The sequence below is a fragment of the Musca autumnalis genome, unplaced genomic scaffold (genome assembly GCF_047663935.1).
Source record: "Musca autumnalis isolate F117 unplaced genomic scaffold, ASM4766393v1 scaffold_3, whole genome shotgun sequence".
NCBI classification, from domain to species: Eukaryota; Metazoa; Arthropoda; class Insecta; order Diptera; family Muscidae; genus Musca; species Musca autumnalis.
The window spans coordinates 247,907,919-247,934,144 of NW_027411866.1; the positions used below are offsets into that span (position 1 = coordinate 247,907,919).

A 26,226-nucleotide genomic window follows, 5' to 3' on the forward strand; every position below is an offset into this window, starting at 1 on the left:
CAGAAAAAATTAACGGTTTTGGAGATACGGTGTGAAATGTATAAAAATTGTCCTGAATTTTTGCATATATTTTGAAATTTAGGGCAATCAATTTAGTTTTTCGAGTTCATTATTTCTCAAAAAATATTATTCTTGTCCTTATCTACAAATTTTCTACAGAGGTCAGAAGAAGATTCGCATTGGTTTCAGAGATATAGCACAGAATTTCTTTAATAACTCAATATTTAACCATGTTTAGATGGGGCCATAAAATCCGAGCTGGCTCTGACACAACAAAACCCAACAATGGTTTTTGTCGTTTGGGTCTGTATTTTCAAAAAATCCTCATCCCAAATTGTTTGCACAAGATTACCTTAAAAATGTTACACAGTGTTATCCTAAACACCCTGTACGTGTTGGCGTATACTTAATATGACGTTCAAATTCAAATGCTCTTGTCATTTCTGTTTATTGTTTCCTTTTCATTACACTTTCTCCACGCACGTGTATTGTGTAAATTTCAACAATAACAATGCCATAATATTGCAGGGATTTTCTTTCTTGTATTCCGGCACATTTAATTGTTTTTCTTTTTGAGCTTAAACGCATAATAAGTTAACAAACATTTTCAATGGTCAAGGTCGCCGAAGAACATTCTTTTGTCTTTTGGCCGTGTTAGCACCAGTAGCAGTGGCAAACACTTTGTTTTGTAATTTATTTTGTTTACACATTGTTGTTCTTGTTCTTGTACGTCGTGCTAGAGGCGGCTTGTTCACGCTTTGTTTGAAAACAAAAATGTTGTAAACCGAACAATAAAACAACTCTAGGAGCTTGGTGGTTTAGCCCACATTATGAGGTTGATGGTTATTATGTTAAAATACACATAGCAAATTATATTTGGCATTCTATTGTTTGTAATAGCGTCATATAGCCGGGAAATAATTTTGCTCTGACAATGATGTATTGCCAAAAATGTTGTAAATGGCAGCATGTTCTCTACTGTGACGAAATGCAAGGTTTGAATTGCCACAATTTGTAATGGGGAAAAGGGGGTCTATGATGATTATCACTGCACAGAAAAAATTAATTCATACATATTAGGAATATTGTTCAAAAAGTATTTCCAATGTTGAGACTTGTATGTCCCGGGCCTCAATAGAGTTATTTCACTGAAATTTTGACTCGAAATTATACGTTTCTAGATCGAGTTCCATTGTAGAGTAAAATCATGAAATTGCTGTAGTGGGGAATTCATTCTAAGAACGCCTAATTTCATCAAATTTTATAACGTGTGGATCCGGGACAATGTAATATGAATGCTGTTCATAATTCGAAAAATACTGGTTCCCTCTGAGAGAGATTGAAAATACATATCATTCCCACGACGTGCGGTTTTATGCTCCGTATTGACTCGGAGGAATCTTCGACTATGTGCCGTTGAGGTAACGTGTGTTCTGTGTTTGTATTCATGTATTGTTTCACCATGGAAGCGGGTTATATATCCCGAAATGCCTGCTCGGATCTCTTTTGCTCAGTGCCCCGGCTGAGAAGAAGCACGGGTCATGTATACATGTGTTCCGTTTGCTAGATCCGCATCCACCGCATGACATCATCGGAGAGATGAAAAAATGTAGGGAATAGATTCACTTCCAGGCATGTTCTGGTGTTGGTCGCCACCATAACTACTTCGATAGGAGTACAATCCAATGGCGGCAGGTTTTATGAACCGTATTGACTCGGAAGAACTTTCGACCAGAGGCCGTTACTTTAGCAATTATTTGTTTGTGTTCGTGTATTATTTCACCATAGAAGCGGTGCTCTGCTCGGATATCTTTTGCTCCGTTAAGTGATAGAGAAAAATCCCGTGCCATGTTGCTGTTCCGTTTGCCAGATCCGCATCGACCACATGCTACCATCGGTGAGATGAAATGGATGTAGGGAATGGGTGCACTTCCTGACCTTCTATAGACCCTTTCTAACAGAAAGGGTGCTTCTGCAGTCCCGTACTGAAAGAAAGGTTGCTTTTATGGACCCTTTCTAAAAGAAGGGGTGCTTCTCTAGACTGTTTCTAAAGGAAAGGGTGCTTCTATAGATACTTACAGAAAGAAAGGGTGCTTCTGTAGACTCCTTCTGAAAGAAAAAGTGCTTCTGTAGTCCCTTTCTGAGAGAAAGGGTGCTTCTGTAGACTCCTTCTGAAAGAAAAAGTGCTTCTGTAGTCCCTTTCTGAGAGAAAGGGTGCTTCTGTAGACACTTTCTTTCAGAAAGGGTGCTTCTGTAGACCCTCTCTAAAATAAAGGGCGCTTCTATAGACCCTCTCTAAAAAAAGGCGCTTCTATAGACCCTTTCAGAAATAAAGGGTGCATCTATAGACCTTTTTTGAAAGACCCTTTCTGAAAGAAGTGGTGCTTCTATAGACCCTTTCTAAAAGAAAGGGTGCTTCCGTATTCCCTTTCTAAAAGAAAGGGTGCTTCTGTTCCCTTTCTAAAGGAAAGGGTGCTTCTGTTCCCTTTCTAAAGGAAAGGGTGCTTCTGTAGACCCGTTCTAAAGGAAAGGGTGATTCTGTAGACCCTTTCTAAAAGAAAGGGTGATTCTGTAGACCCTTTCTAAAAGAAAGGGTGCTTCTGTATTCCCTTTCTAAAAGAAAGGGTGATTCTGTAGACCCGTTCTAAAGGAAAGGGTGCTTCTGTAGACCCGTTCTAAAAGAAAGGGTGATTCTGTAGACCCTTTCTAAAAGAAATGGTGATTCTGTAGACCCTTTCTAAAAGAAAGGGTGATTCTGTAGACCCTTTCTAAAAGAAAGGGTGCTTCTGTATTCCATTTCTAAAGGAAAGGGTGCTTCTGTAGACCCGTTCTAAAAGAAAGGGTGATTCTGTAGACCCTTTCTAAAAGAAAGGGTACTTCTATAGACCCTTTTTGAAAGAAAGGGTGCTTCTATAGACCCTTTTTGAAAGAAAGGGTGCCTCTATCTACCCTTTCTGAAAGAAAGGGTGCCTCTATCTACCCTTTCTGAAAGAAAGGGTGCCTCTATCTACCCTTTCTAAAAGAAAGGGTGATTCTGTAGACCCTTTCTAAAAGAAAGGGTGCTTCTGTATTCCCTTCTAAAGGAAAGGGTGCTTCTGTAGACCCGTTCTAAAAGAAAGGGTGATTCTGTAGACCCTTTCTGGGAGAAAGGGTGATTCTGTAGACCCTTTCTGGGAGAAAGGGTGCTTCTGTATACCCTTTCTGAAAAAGGGTGCTTCTATAGTCCCTTTCTGAAAGAAAGTGTGCTTTTGTAGACCCTTTCTAAAAGAAAGGGCGCTTCTGTATACGCTTTCTCGGAGAAAGGGTGCTTCTGTATACCCTTTCTGAAAAAAGGGTGCTTCTGTATACCCTTTCTGAAAAAAGGGTGCTTCTGTATACCCTTTCTGAAAAAAGGGTGCTTCTATATACCCTTTCTGAAAAAGGGTGCTTCTATATACCCTTTCTGAAAAAGGGTGCTTCTGTATACGCTTTCTCGGAGAAAGGGTGCTTCTGTAGACCCTTTCTGAGAGAAAGGGTGCTTCTGTATACCCTTTCTGAAAAAAGGGTGCTTCTGTATACCCTTTCTGAAAAAAAGGGTGCTTCTGTATACCCTTTCTGAAAACAGGGTGCCTCTGTATACGCTTTCTCGGAGGAAGGGTGCTTCTGTAGACCCTTTCTGAGAGAAAGGGTGCTTCTGTATACCCTTTCTCGGAGAAAGGGTGCTTCTGTATGCCCTTTCTCGGAGAAAGGGTGCTTCTGTATACCCTTTCTCGGAGAAAGGGTGCTTCTGTATACCCTTTCTGAAAAAAGGGTGCTTCTGTATACCCTTTCTGAAAATAGGGTGCTTCTGTATACCCTTTCTGAAAAAAGGGCATTTCTATAGATCCTTACAGAAAGAAAGGGCGCTTCTATAGATCCTTACAGAAAGAAAGGGCGCTTCTATAGACCCTTTCTAAAAGAAAGGGTGCTTCTGTAGACCCTTTCTAAAAGAAAGGGTGCTTCTGTAGACCCTTTCTAAAGGAAGGGGCGCTTCTATAGACCCGTTCAGAAAGAAAGGGTGCTTCTGTAGTCCCTTTCTAAAAGAAAGATTGCTTCTATAGACCCTTTCTAAAAGAACGGGTGCTTCTGTAGACCTTTTCTAAAAGAAAGGGTACTTCTGTAGACCCTTTCTAAAAGAAAGGATGCTTCTGTAGACCCTTTCTAAAAGAAAGGGTGCTTCTGTAGACCCTTTCTAAAAGAAAGGGTGCTTCTGTAGACCCTTCCTAAAAGAAAGGGTGCTTCTGTAGACCCTTTCTAAAAGAAAGGGTGCTTCTGTATACCCTTTCTAAAAGAAAGGGTGCTTCTGTAGACCCTTTCTAAAAGAAAGGGTGCTTCTGTAGACCCTTTCTAAAAGAAAGGGTGCTTCTGTAGACCCTTTCTAAAAGAAAGGGTGCTTCTGTAGACCCTTTCTAAAAGAAAGGGTGCTTCTGTAGACCCTTTCTAAAAGAAAGGGTGCTTCTGTAGACCCTTTCTAAAAGAAAGGGTGCTTCTGTAGACCCTTTCTAAAAGAAAGGGTGCTTCTAAAGGCCCCTTCTGAGAGAAAGGGTGCTTCTGTAGACCCTTTTTGAAAGAAGGGTGCTTCTAAAGGCCCCTTCTGAGAGAAAGGGTGCTTCTGTAGACCCTTTATGAAAAAAGGGGTGCTTATATAGACTCTTTGTGACAGAAAGGGTGATTCTATCGACCCTTTCGAAAAGAAAGGCTGATTCTATCGACCCTTTTTAAAAGAAAGGGTGCTTCTGTCGACCCTTTCTAAAAGAAAAGGTGCTTCTATCGACCCTTTCTAAAAGAAAGGGTGCTTCTGTAGACTCTTTTTGAAAGAACGGGTGCTTCTAAAGACCCTTTCTGTAAGAATGTGTGCTTCTATAGACCCTTTCTGTAAGAATGTGTGCTTCTATAGACCCTTTCTCTCAAAAAGAAATGGTGCTTCTATAGACCCTTTCTGAAAGAAAGAGTGCTTCTGTATCCTGTAATAAGTTCATCATCAAAGATACAATATAATCGCAAGGGTATATTTCTTAATCCTCCTTAACGGAAATAATTAAAATATTGAACAAATTTGAAATTTCATCTGCAGATTTATTAATATTGACTGTCATAAGAATAACGGTAATTTGCATTTACATCAGCAATATCTAAAAACAAATACAAATAAATACATACTGTGTATTTACCACACATTATTATCAGAAAATAACGCAGAATATTTACAAATCTGGGAGGGACCATGTATCGCCCAATACAGAACAGCACCAGGTTTTGCCATTCTCATGTCAGACGAAATTAATTGACCCAAGCAAACAGACACAAATCAAACACACACACAAACATAACCATAAAAACAAATTGCTGATAATAACCTAATTTTTGCTGATCTGAAGCAAAATATTGGTGTTTTTGTTGTTGCTGTGTGATCATGATTTGTGCGAATGTGTTTTCACATTTTTTGCTCTGCAGTGCAGCGGAGATTAATTTTATTTTATTTTGATTGCCATAGACCATCATTTGATTACATATTTACAAATCAGTATGCACTGCTAGTTTACACATCCACACCTACATGTAGAAACGTATGTATGTATGTTTCATTAGCCGGCAATTTGCTATCACCAAACAAAAATCAAACAGAACAACGACAGCAAAACCAATATTTTACAACAATCATAACAAAGGCATAAACCTCCTCTGCATGCGACAAACAGCAGCAGGACAGCTCGACAAATCAGCGCTCTAGTCATCTGTAGAAGCTGCCAGCGAAAACATTTACAACACAATTTTCATTGAAGAAGACACTTTCCGGTCGTCGTCGTTGTTCAACAATGAATTTTAATAGCTCCGATTTATTACAGAATACCACGCCAACTTTTGAGAAGCTTTATCAAAGTTTCCATTCATATGAAGATGATGCTAAGAGTAGGGCTGAGGATTATTTTCAATATTTGTTTCATTGTTTATTTAATATTTTAATTCGTTACGTTTTTCTTTCTTTTTGCAGGAAGTGATTCTCCTTTGGCGGGTGCCGTTGCTGCTGGTCAGCTACAACAACCAAAAACTCCCGGTGCCCTTGACGAAGCCACTGTCGACGATGTCTTGCCTAATGAAATTTCAGCTCCGTACGAAGTTCCACAATTCCCGATTGAGCAGATTGAAAAGAAGCTACAAATACAAAGACAACTTAATGTGCGGTAAGTCAGATTTTTTAAGCTTTTTTTCTTAATATAAGAATAATGTTAGTTAATGAAGTTTTAAAAATAAAAACCTTCTTGGAACTTGTTACATTAGGTAGACTTTTTACTATGTTCAAGCTTTTGGCCAATTCGTGCTCATCATTCTTTTTAGAACTTTTGGGGCATTATCTAAGGAATTCTGGACTTAATTCATAATTAATCAGGATCACAAGGACTACATTCCTTCAAAATCCCATAACTATTCTCGAACAACCCTTAAATAGCGCTTAATCAAACAATTTTGAACTTTTGGCGGAAGATATTTGAACGATTGCACCGATATAATCCGTCTACGAACTTGATCGACAATTATCTTTCACACCTGCCTCGCAAGCATGCAGACGGAACGGACTGGGTTACATTGACTCCAAACTGACCTAACCCCATTTCGGCCAAACATATTTGGATGAGGCACATTTTTTTATCGTATCAAAGCACCCTTTCAGAAATAGCCCGTAGAAGCACCCTTTCTTTAAGAAAAGGTCCATAGGAGCACCCTTTCTTTTAGAATTGGTCTTCAGAAGCACTCTTTCTTTCAGAAAGGGCCCTTAGAAGCACTCTTTCTTTCAGAAAGGGTCTATAGAAGCACCCTTCCTTTCAGAAAGGGTCTATAGAAGCACCCTTTCTTTCAGAAAGGGTCTATAGAAGCATCCTTTTTCAGAAAGGGCCTATAGAAGCACTCTTTCTTTCAGAAAGGTCCTATAGAAGCACTCTTTCTTTCAGAAAGGGCCCTTAGAAGCACTCTTTCTTTCAGAAAGGGTCTATAGAAGCACCCTTTTTCAGAAAGGGCCTATAGAAGCACTCTTACTTTCGGAAAGGGTATATAGAAGCACCCTTACTTTCAGAAAGAGTCTATAGAAGCACCCCTTCTTTCAGAAAGGGTCTATAGAAGCACCCTTACTTTGAGAAAGGGTCTATAGAAGTACCCTTACTTTGACAAAGGGTCTATAGATGCACACTTTCTTTCAGAGAGGGTCTATAGAAGCACCCTATCTTTCAGAAAAGGGTTTATGCAATGACAATGTCTTTCAGAAAGAGTCTAAGAAGCACCCCTACTCGAGAAATTGTCTAAGAAGCATCCCTACTTTGAGAAATTGTCTAAGAAGCACCCCTACATTGAGAAAGGGTCTAAGAAGCACCCCTACTTTGAGAAAGGGACTAACGAAGCACCCTTACCTTGAGGAAGGGTCTAACGAAGAATCTTTACTTTAAGAAAAGGTCTATAGAAGAACCCCTTCTTTCAGAAAGGGTATTTAGAAGCACCCCGTCTTTCAGAAAGTGTCTATAGAAGAACCCTTCCTTTCAGAAAGGGTCTACATAAGCACCCTTACTTTCAGAAAGGGTCTATAGAAGCACCCTCACTTTCAGAATGGGTCTGTATAAGAACCCTTACTTTTAAAAGGCGAAACACCCTTACTTCGAGAAAGGGGCTATAGAAGTACCCTTACTTTGAGAAAGGGTCTATAAAAGCACCCTTACTTTGAGAAAGGGTTATAGATGCACACTAACTTTCAAAGAGGATCTATAGAATCACAATATCTTTCAGAAAAGGTCTATAGAATCACCCTATCTTTCAGCAGTGTCTACAGAAGCACCCTTACCTTGAGGAAGGGTCTAAAGAAGCATCCATATATTAAGAAAGGGTCTATAGAAGCACCCTATCTTTCAGCAGGGTCTACAGAAGCACCCTATCTTTCAGCATGGTCTAAAGTAGCACCCTTACCTTGAGGAAGGGTCTAAAGAAGCATCCTTACTTTAAGAAAGGGTCTATAGAAGCACCCTATCTTTCAGCAGGGTCTACAGAAGCACCCTATCTTTCAGCATGGTCTAAAGAAGCTCCCTTATCTTCAGAAGCACTCATTCTTTCAGAAAGGGTCGTTAGAAGCACCCTTTTATCAGCTTATTAGCTTAGTTGAGCCAAAACTACTCTGGTTTTTCGTTGTAGCTGACACTCCTCAGTTGCGTTAGATGGGAATGTTCTCCGGGGACCGATGGCTTCTGCCAATGTATCTGTGTGAATGTTTTTCATACCTGATTTAAGGGTTCTCCTTGTAACGTTTAACCTCTCTAGATATTGACATGTTAATCCATCATATGGTGATTAGGATGACTCTCACGGTAACACCCGAGCATGTACTGCATGGAGAGCATCCCATTATGTTGCTGTACCGGAAGAATCTTGGATCGTGTGTTCACCCAGGGTGAACAGGACATTGATCTTATTCAGCAGTGACCCGTGATTATATCCACCGTTCCAGGTCGGATTTCTTCAATGAATGTAGAGAGGATCGGTCAGATTGCTTTGAATAACTTACAGATGGGTTCGTTGTGCCAAATCTGACAAGCCCTGTCCCGATATCTTTGTTCCAACTGCCGCATGAAATGGCACAAATGTGGCTTGGTTGAGTTGTCGACTACAGAGTCGGTATCATATCCGCAATGCGCCTTTTCATCCACTATTTCATTTCCTTCGATGTTGCAATGCTCTGATACCGAGCACAAGACAGCTATTGATTTCAGCGCTTCCAAAGTTTTACTGCAATCCAAGAACGCCGCAGACTTGATTGGATGGTATCTACTCGTAAATTATTTAAGGGTCGTTCCACATAGATATTCACCGGTCCCGATATGTCCCTTTCCATGTTTCTTATCAACTCTGCTGCTTTCTTGACAGCAACGTTCTCGGCTTGGAAGATATTTATATTTTCGTTTCACCTATATGAGAGCCATAGATTGAGGGAACGTTCTCGGCTTGGAAGATATTTATATTTTCGTTCCACCTATATGAGAGCCATAGATTGAGGGTATCGCTATATCCGCCTGCTCTTATTCCCGTTTCCTTCATGGAGCCATCGGAGCCGAGTAGAGGTGGATAGTTATGGGTCCACATTTCTCTGTGAGGTGTTTTTTACATTAATTTCATCGAAGTGTAGCTGTGGTGATATATAATTACTGATTACGTTCGATTCCAATGGTAGTCCCGATCGTCATAAAATAGCAGCGTAACCATATTCGAAATTGCGCTATGAATTTTTCCCCTCGAATCGGAGAGCACTTTTGCCTGCCAACTTCTGCACTACAAAATTCAATGGATGAAGGTCAGTAGTACACTTAGAGCGGTCTTTGAGAGCTTTTTATAGCACCGGTGATTAATGGTGTTGCCGCTCTTTGTACAGCGTTTATATTATGAAGAAACGATGTATTGCTCGTAGCTCAATGACTTTCACCTCCTTCGTGGACTGGTAGCGTATGGTTGGAGCGCTTTAGCGCTCTGGTGCATCCATGCAGTAGGCGGAATGGGTTTTGTCTGGGAGATCCAAAATTTCTAGACCGGAGTGAGTCTATGTGACATCTTCCCGTTTGATACTGCCGATGGATTGGGGGTCCTTCGAGAGTACCCTACGGAATCTGGCTACGTCCTTTACCCTCTATAGATTCGCTAAAGCAGACCCAAGATATGCGTTCAGCCTTCTTTATTTCACTGTTGTACTTGTTGAAAGACACTTTGTAGTTTTCCCAATCTGTGGACAACTTCGTTTTATTGGCTTTGTTGTAAAGCCTTCTGATAAACTTCCTAGGATTTGCTAGTTTTTTCACCACCAGACTGGTTTTCATAATCTGCCTGGGTGTGTAAGTCTCAAAGATATCCACAAGAACCTTTGTCACATGTTTTACTGCGCTCAGTGGCGGTTAAAGGGTTATGTGGTACCCCCAGCTTGGATCTTACTAGTTCACTGAATTTGTTCCAGTCAGTTTCCATTGATTTGTATGTGTAGTTGTCGAATATCCTCAATAGAGACTTGAAAGAGTATCTTTCGATGATCCGAAAATTATCAGATTAACCTACTAACTCATTATTTTAATAATCGTCATTTTAATACCACATAAGCTGGAAAACTTATGTTCTATTTTAGGAGATGTTAGCTAAACGTTTCACCAAACACTAAATTTTTAATTTGTCCGCTGCTGAGTGAACTTCTGATTTGAAGCTAGACGTGCTGTTTCACGTATACGAACATTATGGATTGTTTAAAAGCTTACATGTCCATCAAGAACTATATTTTCTAATAGAAACATTGTTTGCCGACGTGGAGCATAAAACTCAGTACTCTCGGTTTTGTGGCTGGGCACATGCATTACTTAGTAATAAGTAAAATATTGTTTTTTTTAACCTTCAGAAGGTAACTTGCTAAGGTATTCCGAATTTTTGCGAATTAGTCAATTGATAATTTTTATTTCGTTATTACCTCATGAAGAGTAGGCACCTCATTATCAACAATTCGATATCGAATTCGTGATTTAATCCCTTAAATGCCTCCACCTCTAACTTGCTGTTCTTTCATTCGAAGAAGATTAGCAAATAAAAAATGGATTGCCATAAAAAATACAAATATCATCGTTGTCATTTTGTGACAACCAATAGTTTTTATTATGAATAACCGGTGTTCACCATAGGTTGGCGGCGATGGTGATCACATGAATTACAATATTCCGTGTTTTCTATTTTTTTTTTTTTTTTGGTAATATCCTCATTCATCCATTCTACCCATTGCACATGGGTATTCAATTGACGGCTGGCTATTACCATGGCATGAGCTGGGACAGTTTTGGGGGCTATTTATGAGACTTCTTGTGTGCGTTTGGGCACGGGGTGGGTAATGGACAAACAAACCAAGCAAAAAAAGCATGGGCCTACTGGTATCGCAACCAATGTTGAAAAATGCCACATTTGTTATTTTGTTTTTATTTTTTTTCGCCAAACACCTTTCTAATACAATTAGTTATTCCGTACTCGAGATACCATATTTGTCTTGGCCAGGCGGCGGGTTTGTCAATACATTTCGCTGTTTGCCACTATTAGTTACAATTGTTCTTTCTCTTCGTGCAATTAACGCAGTCAATTTGTTTCGTTATATACCTCACCATAATTTGTTGTTATAGAGTATGGTCAAAGTGAAATAAATAAAAAAATTATAGAAGAAAGAAAGAAAAATTAAAGAAATATTTCTTGCGACTCAGTGGTATATTTGCATGTTTCGGCAATATTGTTTGGCCAGTTTTTGAATAAATCTAATTTACCAGGAATTTCCAGGTTACCATTGTTAGAGGACTAATGTGGGTCCCATTATTTATGCGTAACATGTGCGTGATATAACAAATAATCTTACAACGACGCTCGCTTGTTCGGGATTTCCAACGTTTGAATTGTTTTTGTAAGGGAAAAAAGTCGTAAATCAAATTATAACGTATGTTACGTATCAAGGCGAATTTAACAAGGTGATCCAATGGGCGAATTCACACCGTAGTCTTCATTTGCTGTCATATTTTTTTCCGAAAAATATCCACAAAATTTAGACGAAAACGGTAAAGTATTCTTCGCGAAGCTTAAATAAAGACGTTGCACGCAGATATTCTTTATGGAAGCGAAATATTTGTTATTTATTTTTAATTAAAATTTTGTTTTGACAGCAAATGAAGACATCATTTGGTATTATTGTATCACCTTCTTTCTTGCACCATGTTACGTATGACATATTTGGAAAAAGTGATATGTGTGATTTACAGTACATACAAAAAATCAACACATGTTAATTTAATTGTATCCACAACCTTTAGGGTAACGAGGGTGTACAAATGTGCCTCATCGAAATAATGGTTTTAGGCCACAAAGTATGTTTGGACCAAATCAGTTTCAAAGAATTTGGGTCGATTTAAGCTTCGTTCGAGAACTAAAAAGTTTTTACACATTTAACACATTTTGAACATTTTCCCCGGAAATGCGTTCCCGTACACCAAAAAAGTTGCAAAATGTTCACTTCTCTTTGAACAAAAATGGCACTGAATGGCTCTCTCTTTAGAAACTTTTTACACGACAAATTTGGGCGTGCAAAAATGTGCAACATGTTTGCCGGCTTCTGATTTGTCGATTCGCCGACTTTGACATTTGTTCCAGTTTTTTTGACGTTTCTGTCATTTCTCCGTTCCCGTACGTTTTGGAAAAATGTGTGCGTTGAACTTATTTTTGACGGTTCTCTCTTTTGCACATTTTACCATTAAAAAAGTACTGGAACGGAGCTTTAGTTTGTCTGATCAAGTTGGTAGATGCACCATATCGATCCACTCCATCGCGTACCTTCGCCACAAAAGTTCAACATTTTTATCCAAATGTATACGATTTGGTTCAAACTTTCGTAATATTTCTTCCAGCATGGGATATACCACTCTCCTGACATAGCCTATTGGATTCATTCCTCCTTTTTCATTGAGGAAATGGGACTGTCTCAGAAGGCAAGTCATGAAAATTCAATGTATTTGAAATGTGCAAAAGCAAGAAGTCGGCACATTGTGCGAAAATTATATGCGATGACACCACGCACTACCGCCTTGTATACAATTCAGGTGGTGTACTGAAATGTAATCTACCGCATCCGGAGAGCTTGTCAAATTTGCGTCTAATGAAAAGAGTGGAAAAGGGTATTGATCCCTGCCTCAAAGAAAACCTTAGAAAAATAATAACGTTTTCTATAAAGGAACGACAAGTTATTGTAGCCTTCGACAAGATAGAAGTTCGAAAAGAGTGGAGTATAATATAGCTGATGATGTTGTGGACATCTTGCAAGATTTGGAACATTGTAACAGAAGCGACAAGATTGCTTCAGATTGTTTTCAAGCTGAAAAGTTTTTGTAGTAATTGGAAGTACATCATCATCTTTAACGTCGGGTGGTGTTAATGCTGCTGTTTTAAAAGATATGTTAGAAACAAATATTGAAGCTGCAGAGGAACTTGGCCTTGATGTGAGAGGAATTGTTAGCGACCAAGGTACCTCCAATATAAAACCCCATGGAATTCTTTGCCAAGAGAACGACCATTTGCTTCTTTCATAAAAACAAAATTATTCTATGGGACTTCCCACACCTCTTTAAGTCCCTTAGAAACAAGAAATTTTCAAACGGTATCTTTGTGGAGGGAAAAGTCATAAGCAAAGAGTACATAACAGCTCTGTATGAGTATGACTGCAAAAATTTAAATGTTAAATGATTAAATTGACTGAAAGGCGTATAAACCTTTCGAATTTGGATAGGATGAATGTAGCAAGGGCAATGCAGGTATTCTGCCATACTGTCGCAGCAGCAATTCTGACATTTATTGACATGGGGATTTTAACAGAAGAGATTAGACCAACTAGCGGGTTTATCCAAGGAGTAAATTACATATTCGATGAACTCAATGTTAGGAAATTGTACATGCCAAACCCCAACAATTAACCCACCAAAACAGGGCCGGAAGACAAGCTAGGGCGGTTAAAAAAATCCATAGAATTCATCGGCAAAATTAGCATTAGTGGCAGAGCTAAATGTGTGGTAGGATAGAGACAAACAATCCAAGGGCTGATGGTGAAGGCAGAGGAAATATTTCGAGATTGCACTGACGTCGAGTATATCTTAATTGAAAAATACATTTTCCAAATTTCCTGCACAAGGCAAAACTTTTCACAAAATATTATGCAGTGGTCGTGGCAATTTTATGAAAACTGCGAAGAAGATAACGAGCAATTTCTGCAATACTAAGGCAACCTCCACATTAGCCAATGAGCAAATAGTAAGTTTTTTAGAGACCCTCAACACAGTGGAAACTTAAAAGGTTGAAATGAATGCGGAACAATACTTGCTGGGCTATACCCTTCTCGGTTTACGTCTGACAAATAGTATACCAGTTTCAGGTAGGGTCGTAGTGATTGTGATGTAAAATAATCAGTATTCGATGCTAGTTCGGCTACATTTGCTATTTTATTTAGTTATCTCTCACAGTCAGTTCAACGTTAAATTGAGCCCCAAATTGACTGAAAGGCATATAAACCTTTTGAATTGGGATAAGATGAATGTAGCAAAGGGCAATGCAGGTATTCAGCCATACAGTCGCAGCAGCAGTTCTGACGTTGTTTGACTTGGGGATCTTAACACAAGAGGCTAGACCAATTAGCGCGTTCATCCAAGGAGTAAATGACATATTCGATGAACTCAGTGTTAAGAAATTGTACATGCCAAACCCCAACAATCAACCTATCGAAAGAGATCGAAAGACAAGCTGATCGTTTAAAAAAGCGGCAGAGTTAAATGTGTGGTAGGATTGAGGCAAACAATCCAAAGGTTGGTGGTTAGGCTGAAGAAATATTCTTAGATTGCACTTAGGTCGTCGAGTATATCTTAATAGTAACACTCAGTTTCGTGCACAAGGTAAAAACAGCCACCCTTCCATTCGCGAATTGCGTTGTTTTATTGTAAAAATTCACTTTCCAGAAAAAATTAAAAATTGCTCGTTAAATTTTGTCCCAAATTGACTGAAAGGAATAAGATGAATGTACCAAGGGTAATTTAGGTGTACAGCCATACCATCGCAGCATCAATTCTGACATTGATTGACATGGGGATCTTAACAGAAAAGTCTAGACCAACTAGTGCGTTAACACAAAGTGCAGTTGACATATTCGATGAACTCAATGTTATGAAATTGTACATGTCAAACCACAACAATCAACCTATCGAAAGAGGATCGGAAGACGCTAAACCGTTCAAAAAATCCATAAAATTCATCTGAAAAATAACATAAGCGCAGAACTGAATGTGTGATAGGATTGAAGCAAACAGTCCAAGGGTTGATGATAATGGCGAGGAAATATTCCAAAATGGCTCTGACGTCGAGTACATCTTAACAGGAAAACTCAGACAGAATGTATTGGAAAATGCATTTTCCGTGCATATTAGCCAATGAGCAACAAATATGTGAAATAGTGAGTTTTTAGAGGCCCTCAACACAGTGGAAACTAATACTATTGAAATGAATGCGGAACGATACTTGCTGAGCGGTTTGAAAAGACCATGGAATTCATCGGCAAATTAGCATAAGCTTCAGAGCTAAATGTGTGGTAGGATTGAGGCAAACAATCCAAAGGTTGGTGGTTAGGCTGAAGAAATATTCCGAGATTGCACTTAGGTCGTCGAGTATACCTTAATAGTAAAACTCAGACAGGATGCAATGGAAAATGCATTTTCCAAATTTCGTGCACAAGTTAAAAACAGCCACCCTTCCAAATGTCACTTCTCAGAAAATATTAAACATTGCTGGTGGCAAAAAGGTGGATTTCTATTACCCTATTTCTCACACCTAGTGGTTAAACTATTTTGTGTGAATGCTGTTGAATCAGTGTCCACTTGAGATACACTAGAATCAAAATAAGTCATTGCCTTTAACATGGCAGTCAATGCCGTTAATTGATGCATATCATCTCCTACGTCACTTAAAATCTAAGAATTTTATTTTGTTTTTGTAAAAAAATTAATACAAATTATTCGCCAAGATAGAAAATAAACAAAAACAACAGATCGCACACACGCGCCTCATTTATTTCGTAGAGACATTTATTTTTTGCGATCGAATCCAAACTGCAGCAATAATTTTAATATGACTAAAATAATATGACCATCCAATAAAATGGGGTGACACCCAAGGCAGCAATAACAAACAAATAAGAATATAGAACCACTTATCATAAATCGTTGTTGTTTTTGATATTGAAGCTATTTTTATCGAACATATTGAGTTAATAAAAAGCAATATTTAAATATTTTGTGCTAAATTGCGTTGCATGATATCTGCAGGAAAATGTTTGCAATAGTGACTCATAAATCCAATCAAATATGAGACAAACTGATTTATTTGTAGATTTTGGTAAAGTGGTATAGTTAATACAAAATCCCATAAAACTCTTAAAGAGTTGTTCTATGAACAGAACGCAACGTAGTAAAACCTTTTTAAAGGATCTTCCGTATATAAAACTCGTGAAGAAGTAATCTATTAGGAGAAGAACCCCTACCTATAAAAGAAATCCTCTCTATTTATTAGTTGTAGAATACACTTCTTAGAAAATATTAAAAAGTGCTCCGAAAAAACAACATTTTGAAGTTGTTAAGCCATCAAGGTGCTATGAACGAATAAAATATGGTATATCATACAAAAATGTACCAAAAAAAGGAATGCACAATCTGTACTTATAAATGCCACAAAACATATTCAAAAGTATAGCCAACAGCAAAAAAATAACTGAATTAATGAGAGAAATCGGAAATTGCAAATTGAACTGGAGCGTGTTAGAAATAGAATTGAAGTAGAAAAAATCAGCTACGAGTCCGCAACAAGAAAATGGAATTAGCCTTAAGAAAGAAAACTGAGGAAATGTGCCTGTCTCGGAAGGCAATTCATGAAAATACAATGTATATGAAAGAGGCAAAAAACAAGGAGTCGGCACAATTTTCGAAAATGATGATAACACCACACACTATAGCCTTATACAAACAAGTATTGCCCACTGTATTTTCATGACCTCCAGGAAAGCCTACAATTTCTTAAGGGGTGTACTAAAATTTAACCTGCCGCATCCGGAGAGCTTGTCAAATTGACGTCCAATAAAAAGAGTGAAAATGGGTATTGATCCCCGCCTCAAAGAAAACCTTCAAAAAATAATAACCAAGTTTTCTAAAGGGGAATGACCAGTATCCTTCGACGAGATGGAAGTCCGAAAATAGGTGTAGTGTAATAAAACTGGTGATGTTGTGGATGGCTTCGAAGATTTGAAAAATGGAAACAGAAGTGACATGATTGCGGCGAAAGCTCTTGTTTTGATGCTGATGAGTTGTTGAGTAGGAGGTACATCATCATCATCGTCGGGTGGTGTTATTGCTGTTGCTTTAAAAGATATGTTGGAAGCAAATATTGACGCTGCAGAGGAGATTGGCCTTTATGTGACAGGAGTTGTTTGCGACCAAGGTGCCTCCAATATAAAACTCAATGGCATGCTTTGTCAAGTGAACGACCATGTTTTCCTTGATAAAATGAAAAAAAAAAGTTGTCTATGTGACCACACCTGTTTATGTACCTTAGAAACAATATGTTTTTAAACGGTATCTTTGGGGAGGGAAAATTCATCAGGAATGAGTACATAGCAGCTAGGTATGAGTATGACTGCAAAAATTTCAACATTAAATTGTGTTCCAAATTGACTGAAAGGCATATAAACCTTTCGATTTGGGATAAGATGTATGTAGCAAGGGCAATTCAGGTATTTAGCCATACTGTAGCAGCAGCAATTCTGACATTGGTAGACATGGGGATCTTCAAAGAAGAGGGTAGACCTATTACCGCGTTCATCCAAGGAGTAAATGACATAATCGATGAACTCAATGTTAAGAAATTACTTACTTACTTAGCTGGGCCATTACAGAACATTTGTTCTATAGGCCGAACTAAGAAGAGATCTCCATTCCTCTCGATTTGTTGCTTCGCACTCTGGAATACCGCGCCTTTTCATCTCATCATCCACTTGTTTGCGCCATCTATTCCTTGGCCTGCCAATTCTGCGTGCACCGCCATGTGGCATGTATTCATACGCCTTTTTAGCGGGTTCATCATCGCTCATTCTTATGATATGGCCTAGCCAACGCAATCGCTGCATCTCGATACATTTAACTATATTGATGTCGTTGTATAGCAGATACAGCTCGTGGTTCATGCGACGTCGATATTCACCGTCAACGCAGATTGGTCCGTAGATCTTTCGAAGAATTTTTCTCTCAAACACACCAAGCACTGCCATGTCTGCTTGCGCAACTACCCAGGCTTCGGAGCCATACATCAGCACGGGTAGTATCAGTGTTTTGTAGAGCGTTATTTCTGTTTGACGAGATGTGGCTTTGTTTTTAAACTGCTTACTTAAACCAAAGTAGCATCTGTTGGCCAACACAATTCTTCTTTTTATTTCACAACTGATGTCGTTTGTTGTGTTTACGGAGGTGCCGAGGTAGACGAAGTCTTTTACTACCTCAATATTATAGGAACCAACATCCAGAGTCGGTCCGAGCTCAATGGATGCATTGCGCGTCGACACCATCAACTTGGTCTTCTCACCGTTTACCGCCAGACCCACTTTAGCAGTCTCCTTCGACCTTTATAAAGGTATCAGTTACTTCTTTTACTGATCGGCCCATGATGTCTATATCATCAGCATAAGCAAGTAACATGTGACTATTGGTGTAGATTGTGCCACTTCTTTTGACGTTTGCCTCTCGTATAACCTTTTCTAGCAGGATGTTGAAGAGGTCACACGAAAGGCTGTCTCCTTGTCTGAAACCTCTTTTGGTACCAAACTCTTCGGAGAGGTTCTTTCCTATTTTTACTGAGGACCTCGTGTCAGTTAAAGTCATTTTACAAAGCCGGATGAGCTTTGCGGGGATACCAAATTCAGACATGGCTTGGAATACCTTTGAACGCAGCGGGCTGTCGAAGGCTGCTTTATAATCGACAAAAAGGTGGTAGTTGTCGATCTGCATCTCATGGGTCTTCTCCAGGATTTGCCGCAGGGTAAATATCAGGTCAATGGTGGACTTGCCAGGTCTAAAGCCGCATTGGTATGGTCCAATTATCTCGTTGACCATAGGCTTTAGTCGTTGGCACAATATCCCTGACACTATCTTATAGGCAATAGGGAGAAGACATATGCCCCTATAGTTGGAGCATACAGTCTTATCTCCTTTGTTGTGGACGGGACACAGGATGCTCAGGTTTCAATCGTGGGGTACGCGTTCTTCCTGCCAGATGGTGCTATCTAGCTGATGCATACACCCTATCAGCGCGTCGCCTCCGGTTTTAAACAGCTCGGCTGGTAGGCCATCAGCTCCTGCTGCCTTATTATTCTTCAGCCGGTTTATTGCTGTCTTTACCTCATCTTGGCCGGGTGGTATACATTCAACACCATCTTCTGGCATTGGATCTGTGGTATCATCGTCTTCGCTACTATTGGATACAAGCAGATTGGAGAAATGTTCCTTCCATATCCTGAGCACGCTATCTGTATCTGTTACCAGATTACCTTGCTGGTCTCTACAGGAGGATGTGCCTGTACCAAAGCCATCTGTTTGATGTTTCACCCTTTGGTAGAATTTTCGGACTTCATTCTGGCTCCTGTACATCTCGATTTTTTCACACTCCCGCTTTTCCATTTCTCCCTTTTTCTTGCGGAAAAGACGTTTCTCTTCTCTCCTTTTCTCCCGATATCTCTCTCGTGCGCTACGCGTTGCTACTGATTGTAAAGTAGCTCTATGTGCCGCATTTTTCCCTTCGATAGCAGCACGACACTCTTGGTCATACCATGAATTCCTTTGTGGAGGTCTCTGGTATCCAAGTATGGATTTTGCGGCTGTTTGCATCGAGTGGGCAATATTTTGCCATTGTGTTGTTATATTATCGGAACAAGGAGTGCTCTCTTAAGCAATTGAGCTAGTTGAGTGGAATATGCTGTGGCTATATGTTGTGTTTGCAGCCTATCGATGTCCAAGTTCCGCGTTGTGTCTGTTCGTGCTTTATTTGCAACGTTTAGACGGGTAAGTACCTTTGCTGAATCAACGTAGTGGTCCGAATCAATGTTTGCGCCTCGGAACGATCGTACATCCAACACGCTCGATGATGTTTCACTGTGGAGACTGAAATTCCCGACGGTTAGGCCAAAGATATTCTCCTCACCAATTTTGGCATTAAAATTGCCTAGAATAATTTTAATGTCATGGGTGCTCGTAAAACATATCTTTGGTCTGTTCGTCCTTTTCTTCAGTGGGAGCAGGAGCGCAAATAAAGTTGATGTTGAAGAATTTAGCTTTTATTCGAATTGCAGCAAGTCTTTCATTCACTGGGGTGAAGCTGGATACCAGATGTTTTAGTCTCCGACTAACTACAAATCCGCAACCAAACTCATGCTTTACGTCATGGCAGCTATAATGCAGTGCGTCACCTTTAGGTGTTGTTGTCACGCCTTTCCCAATCCATCGTATTTCCTGTATGGCAGTAATATCGGCCTTGTACTGTTCAAGTACGTCTGCCAATGCGAAGACTGCACCTTCTCTATAAAGAGTGCGAATATTCCAGGTGCAAATTCGCAGATCATGGATCTTAAAACTTTTGCGGGGTTCGTCAAATTTAGAGGGGTTCGTTTTTCTTTTCTTTCGTTTTTTCATAGTAGGCTGTTTTTTCTAGGGGAGGGTTACTAACCCGACGCCCAAACCCACGTTTTTAACGTTATTATGGGTGAACGCGCGGCACATATTAGTTCACTACCTTTAACGGGTGTTAAAGGCAGTTCCCCAGGTGACACCACGGGGAGGTAAGTTTCCACTTGAGATGAAAGGGGGACCAAGATAAATTGGGAATATTTCCGAGTCTTCAGGATATTTTCGAGATTTTGAATTATGCAAAACTTCTTTATAAATTGTGTAATCGGGTATAAGAAGGTGTTGATATACAAATTTAATTTCGATTCGAAATCCTAATAAAGTTTGTTTTTGAATATTCATTAAATAAAAGCCTTCTGGCAATCCTCTTCAATTGTTTTGAAATACTAAGAAAATAATAAAAGAAAGGACATTGCTTAAATAAATTAATTCCTTGTGTGATTAAATAAGACATTTATATTGCCAATAGGCAGGCAGTAAATATTACCTCCCTCGAACAAAGTGAACATAAAACTTAATTTTGGAAACGTGCATTGGCATAATACTTTCATCGATTTCGTGTGACACCGGTTAACAATAATCAAAATAAATGTTGTCATTATTCTGGTAATCGATAATTAATTAATTGGCAATTCATGCAGCAATGTCTTTTCGGGATGACTTCTACACATTTCCAAAGATAACCAATGGAAAGAGGTAAATGAAAGTTGATATAAAGCTAAATTTCAAAGAATGCCTATAAAGATTGTAATGCGCTAGATCTGTTGGATTTATTGTAAGCTAGTCATTTCATATATGTAACTTTGGGTTACATACATATAATCTTATATATAATAAATTTGTACAACATCAAATAACGTACACATATTTAAAAATATAATTTTTTCTAATTGAATTATTTTTATTTTAAAGTAAATGCATTACTTGAGTATATTTTTATTTTTGATTATAACTTAATTAACCTATTCTTTCCTTACATTTCAGTGCCATGACCGATAAACATTCGGTACAGGGTGATACAACCGATGATACCATCAATATTTTGGATCATGATATGATACCAAATTTCCAGCGGGTTTCAATTTCCGGTGAGGATACCAGTGGTGTGCCTTTGGAAGATTTAGAAAGAGCTTCCACTCTCTTAATTCAGGCATTGGAAATGCGTTCACGTTACATGTCCATCTCGGAGCAATCTTTCCCCACAACAACTTTACGTTTCTTGAAAACGGTACACGAAAGTGATCGTTTCAATAAAATTCAATATGAAGATCGTAAATCAATTGCCGGTAAGTTTCGATTTTATTTTTCTTTGTTGTTGTCATTGTTCTCTATAACTTTTTTATATAAATATTTTATTACTTCAATTTATGTAAAATTTTATTTATTAAATTTTTCTATAAAAGGCTAAATTGTAAATTATTTTATTATTTTTTCATATTATATATGTAATTATTTTATTATTGGTTATCTTTTTTTTTTGGTTTTCTTCTTTTAAAATTCACCAACCACCACAATCACCTTTTTTATGGTTTGTACAGCAATTGTTCAGTTATTGTAAGAGGTGTGTGTGTGTGCGTGTTTTAGAAAAGTAAAATGTATATATAGCACATGGATACTTTATCCTGAAACCTCTGTAAATATATTAGATGTTTTATGTGTGTCTTTTAATATGTTTTAATTTTGTATGTAGATAATTTTGAAATTATTCGAGAGACATTTTAAGGAATCAAACAAAACAAATGTACCCACCAACAATTTTGGAGCTACATGGACTGATAAACTCATTACAAAGTAATATAAAAAATGGTAGATTCTATATTTTTTATAATAATTGATAATCGTGGAATTTTAAACATATTTTTACGGAATTAGGTTTAACTTAATCTGAAAAGGGTTCATTATGTTACGAGTCTTGCAATAATTTGTTGACTTTATTTTACTTATTCGTACACGACATTACTAAGCACACATCAGCTTCTAAAATCTGTGTAGCTCTATCTTACTTACTTTGGACTTTACTTTAAACGTGGAAAATAGTGAGTGAAAGTCTATAAAGTAGTTGTTTTACATTAAAATTAAAATTCTTAAATTAACGAAAATTCATCTAAGTTAACTAAAGTCTAGTCAGTTATATTCATAACAATATTTTTAAACGTTAATTGCGTAGAAAATCTCAAGCATAATCTTTATGGTTTTTTAATATTTTTTTAAGAACAATTGCGATTTTTTTAAATTTTGTTTCTCAACGATAATCGTGGAATTAAAAAAAAAACCAGTAAGGAAAAGATCAAAGTCGGACGGGGCCGACTATATGATACCCTACACCACTGTGAATAGGTAAACTATATATGGGAGCTATATCCAAATCTGAACCGATTTCGATATAATTTGGCATATTTATCTATAGACCTAATTCCATCATACATTCACAATTTCATCAAAATTGGACAGATACAGCGTGTTTAGTACATCAAATACCTCAAATCGGCCGAAAATATATATGGGAGCTATATCCAAATCTGAACCGATTTTCACCAATAGCGTTCTTCATTAGGCTAAAAAAATGATCTTCCCCAATTTTCAGACAAATCGAACAATAAATGCGACCTGTACGTTGCGAACGGACGGACGGACATGCATAGATCGACTCAGAAAGTGATTCTATGCATATCCCTAGAAGGAACTATGGGTCTATATCTTTTCCTTAGGCATGTTACATATAAATGCACTAACACATAATACCCTTACCACAGGGTGGTGTAGGGTATAACAATGATAATCGTGAATTTTTTTCAACGTTATATCGTGGATTCGTCAAATATAAATGTCTTTTTCTATCGTGATTTTTTTTTTAAATGCATGTAACGGGAATATATATTTTTTAATTTTATTTTTTCAATTGTAGATTTTTTTAAATATTTTCAACCACAGTCCAAGTAATAGATTTTTTTAAATATTTTTCAACCATTGTCCGAAATCGTGAAAAGTTTAAAAATATTTTTCAGTTTTTATACCCTCAGCATTTATGCTAACGAGGGTATATACAGTTTCATACGAGCAAAATGTGCCTCATCGAAATAAGGGTTTTAGACCCCAAGTATGTTTGGACGAAATGTGTTTCAGACAATTTGGAGTCGATTGAGCAATGTCCGTCCGTCTGCCTGTCTGGCTGGCTGGAGCGCACGATAACTCTCGAACGGATCAACCGATTCGGTTCACATTTTGGCTTTCGTAATATTTTACCCAAACTTACTTTAAGTTCGAAGATGGGCTATATACCTCCGGAGTAACCGATTTTGTCCATACTTTGCACATCGTGAAATTTCTATCAGACTTAGATGAGGTTTTAGTATGGACTCAATCGGTCTATTCCTTCGGTTACCTCCCACACAAAATTTCGGAAAAGTTCAGTTTAGGACCATCTCACGAATCGATTTGATTTTTGTCGTAGCAACTTGTATTCACTGCCCCCCATACGACGATACAAGTTTCATCAGGGGCAAGCTCATACTTTCTGACAAAATAGCCTGAAAGGTACAACAAAGCTCCATGACACCGTGAACGGATCTGCCGATTCGGTCCACAATTTGGTCTTCGTAATATTTTGTGCAAACTTAGTTTAAGTTCGAAGATAAGTCATATCGGTCCACACATTCAGATACCTCCCCCACAAAAGATAAAAAATGTTCGGAAAAACTGTGCGCACGATAACTCTTGATGGTAGTGGTCCATACTTTACACACCCTAATATATCTGCCAGATATAGATCAGGTTCAAATATGGACTATATTTGTACACACCTTCGGGTACCTCCCACACAAAATTTTGGATAAATTCACTTTAAGACTCACTCTCGAATCACTTTGATTTTATTGAAGCAACATGCAACAGACCGAATCACTTTGATTTTTGTTGAAGCAACATGCAACAGACCGAAAGTTGTAAAAAAACCTCTATGGCACCATATGTAGTGCCTGGAGAGCTCGAACCGAATATTGCGTTCGTCCATACTTTGGATATCGTAATATTTCTTCGAATATTGGATGAAATTCGAAGGTGGTGCTTATAGGTCCTCTCCTTCTGGTACCTCCCCCACAAATGCTCGCTTTTGACTTAATTTTTCAAGGATATTTTTGATGTCCTTTTTATCCTGGAATAAAATAAAAATATATATTTTTTAGAAGAATGTTGACCTTTGAAATTTTGTTAACCTCTAAAAGGTCAAAACGATGAGAAAACGAAAAATTAAAAATACTATTATTATTTTTTGAAAATTGTCGGACGGTGTATTCAATTTAAAAAATTTTAGCGACGTCATGTAATAATCGTACATTTTTTTAATCCTTTTAATCTATATTTCAGTTATTTTATAGTGATTTTTTTCGTTTTTAAAGTGATTTTTTATTATAACTTCATTTGAGGGCTATTCAAAACCGATATGATATTTTCAATAATAATTATTCTAGAACTAATCCAAATGTCTACCATGGAAAAAATTCACTATATTAAATATTCGAGTCCTCTCATTTTGCTAAAAACCCTTTTTATACCCTCCACCATAGGATGGGGGGTATATTAAGTTTGTCAATCCGTTTGTAACTACTCGAAATAATCATTTTAGACCCCACAAACTATATATATTCTTGATCAGCGTGCAATTCTACATCGATATACACGGTGCTCTTGAATCAAATTTAAATGGAAGGTGCTTACACCTGGGAAGTTTTTGCGGATTCTGAAACTACAATGTTCATAAATGAGAAAAATCAAAAAACTAAAAAAATCGCCGAAGCGCTTTTTAAATAAATCGCGATTCAAGTTGACATTTTCAGCGTTTGTTTAGGTTTTTGCGATGTTGCTTGGAAACCGCAAGTCGTATCAAAAGGGAAATAAACGAAATGTTGTAGCTATCAAAATTGACCTTAATGATATTTTCGTAGGTTTTACAACTTTTGAGATATAGAAGTTGAAATTGGGACAATGCACTTGTTGTATCACCCCCTTATCTTGTATCGCCGTCCGTCTGTGAAAATCACTCTAGCTTCCGAACGGATTGAAGTAGGTGCATGAAATTTTGGTAAAATCTATAATATGTATGTAGGACTTTTGGTATTGAAAGCGGGCTATGTAGGTCCACGTTTTCGTATAGCCCCCATACAAATGATTTTATGATATTTGTCCCATTTGACCACCGAATTGGTTGCAATTTGGCGTTTTGTGTTTCCAGATGCTAAAAAATATTTCTACCAAATTTTGTTTATATAGGTCCACGTATATATATATATGGTATAGCCCCCATATAAGGCCCCATATATAGTACGCGTCATTTTATGATATTTTGAATGTATCAGTCCCATTTGACCACAGAATCGGTTGTAACTTTGCATTTTGCGTTCTAATAGGCTAAGAAACATATCTACCATAAAATGATTACATAGGTCCACGTTTTGGTATAGCCCCCATATAACGCCCCATATATAGTACGCGTCACTTAAAGATATTTTGAATGTATTAGTCCCATTTGACCACAGAATCAGTTGTAAGTTTATATTCTGTGTTTCCACAGGCTAAGAAATATTTCTACCATAAAATGTTTATATACGTCAAGGTTTTTATATAGACCCCATAGGACGATATCTCCCGATTTTCGGTATTTTGAAGGTTTTAGCCTCATTATCACAGCGGAATGGCTGAAATTTGGTATTTAGTCTTCATTGGGTGTATAAAACTTTCCCCCGGAAATTTGTAGGTATAGGTCCACGCCTTCATATAGCCCCCATAGGACGGTACCTCCAGATTTTCGGTATTTTGAAGGTTGTGGCCTTAATATTCCACCGAAATGGCTGAAATTTGATGGTTAGTCTTCACTTGGGGTATAAGATATTCCGGTATAGGTCACACGCCCTCATATTGTCCCTACACCGAAATGGCT

At 38.0% G+C, this 26,226-nt stretch overlaps 1 protein-coding gene across 50 annotated transcripts in view; it reads left to right on the forward strand.

Moving 5' to 3' along the window:
• Positions 1–26,226, forward strand: part of AMPdeam (AMP deaminase) — an 87,062-nt gene that overhangs the window by 39,833 nt on the left and 21,003 nt on the right. For 41 of the 50 annotated variants that reach the window (XM_073977699.1, XM_073977691.1, XM_073977709.1 and 38 more), the window contains 2 exons: positions 6,011–6,200; positions 21,279–21,580. In XM_073977699.1, coding sequence (XP_073833800.1) covers positions 6,011–6,200; positions 21,279–21,580 — 492 coding nt within the window. Of the gene's footprint in view, positions 1–5,702; positions 5,929–6,010; positions 6,201–11,012; positions 11,295–20,646; positions 20,991–21,278; positions 21,581–26,226 lie in introns of those variants that run through there. The other 9 variants (XM_073977708.1, XM_073977690.1, XM_073977731.1 and 6 more) reach the window with 9 other exon arrangements.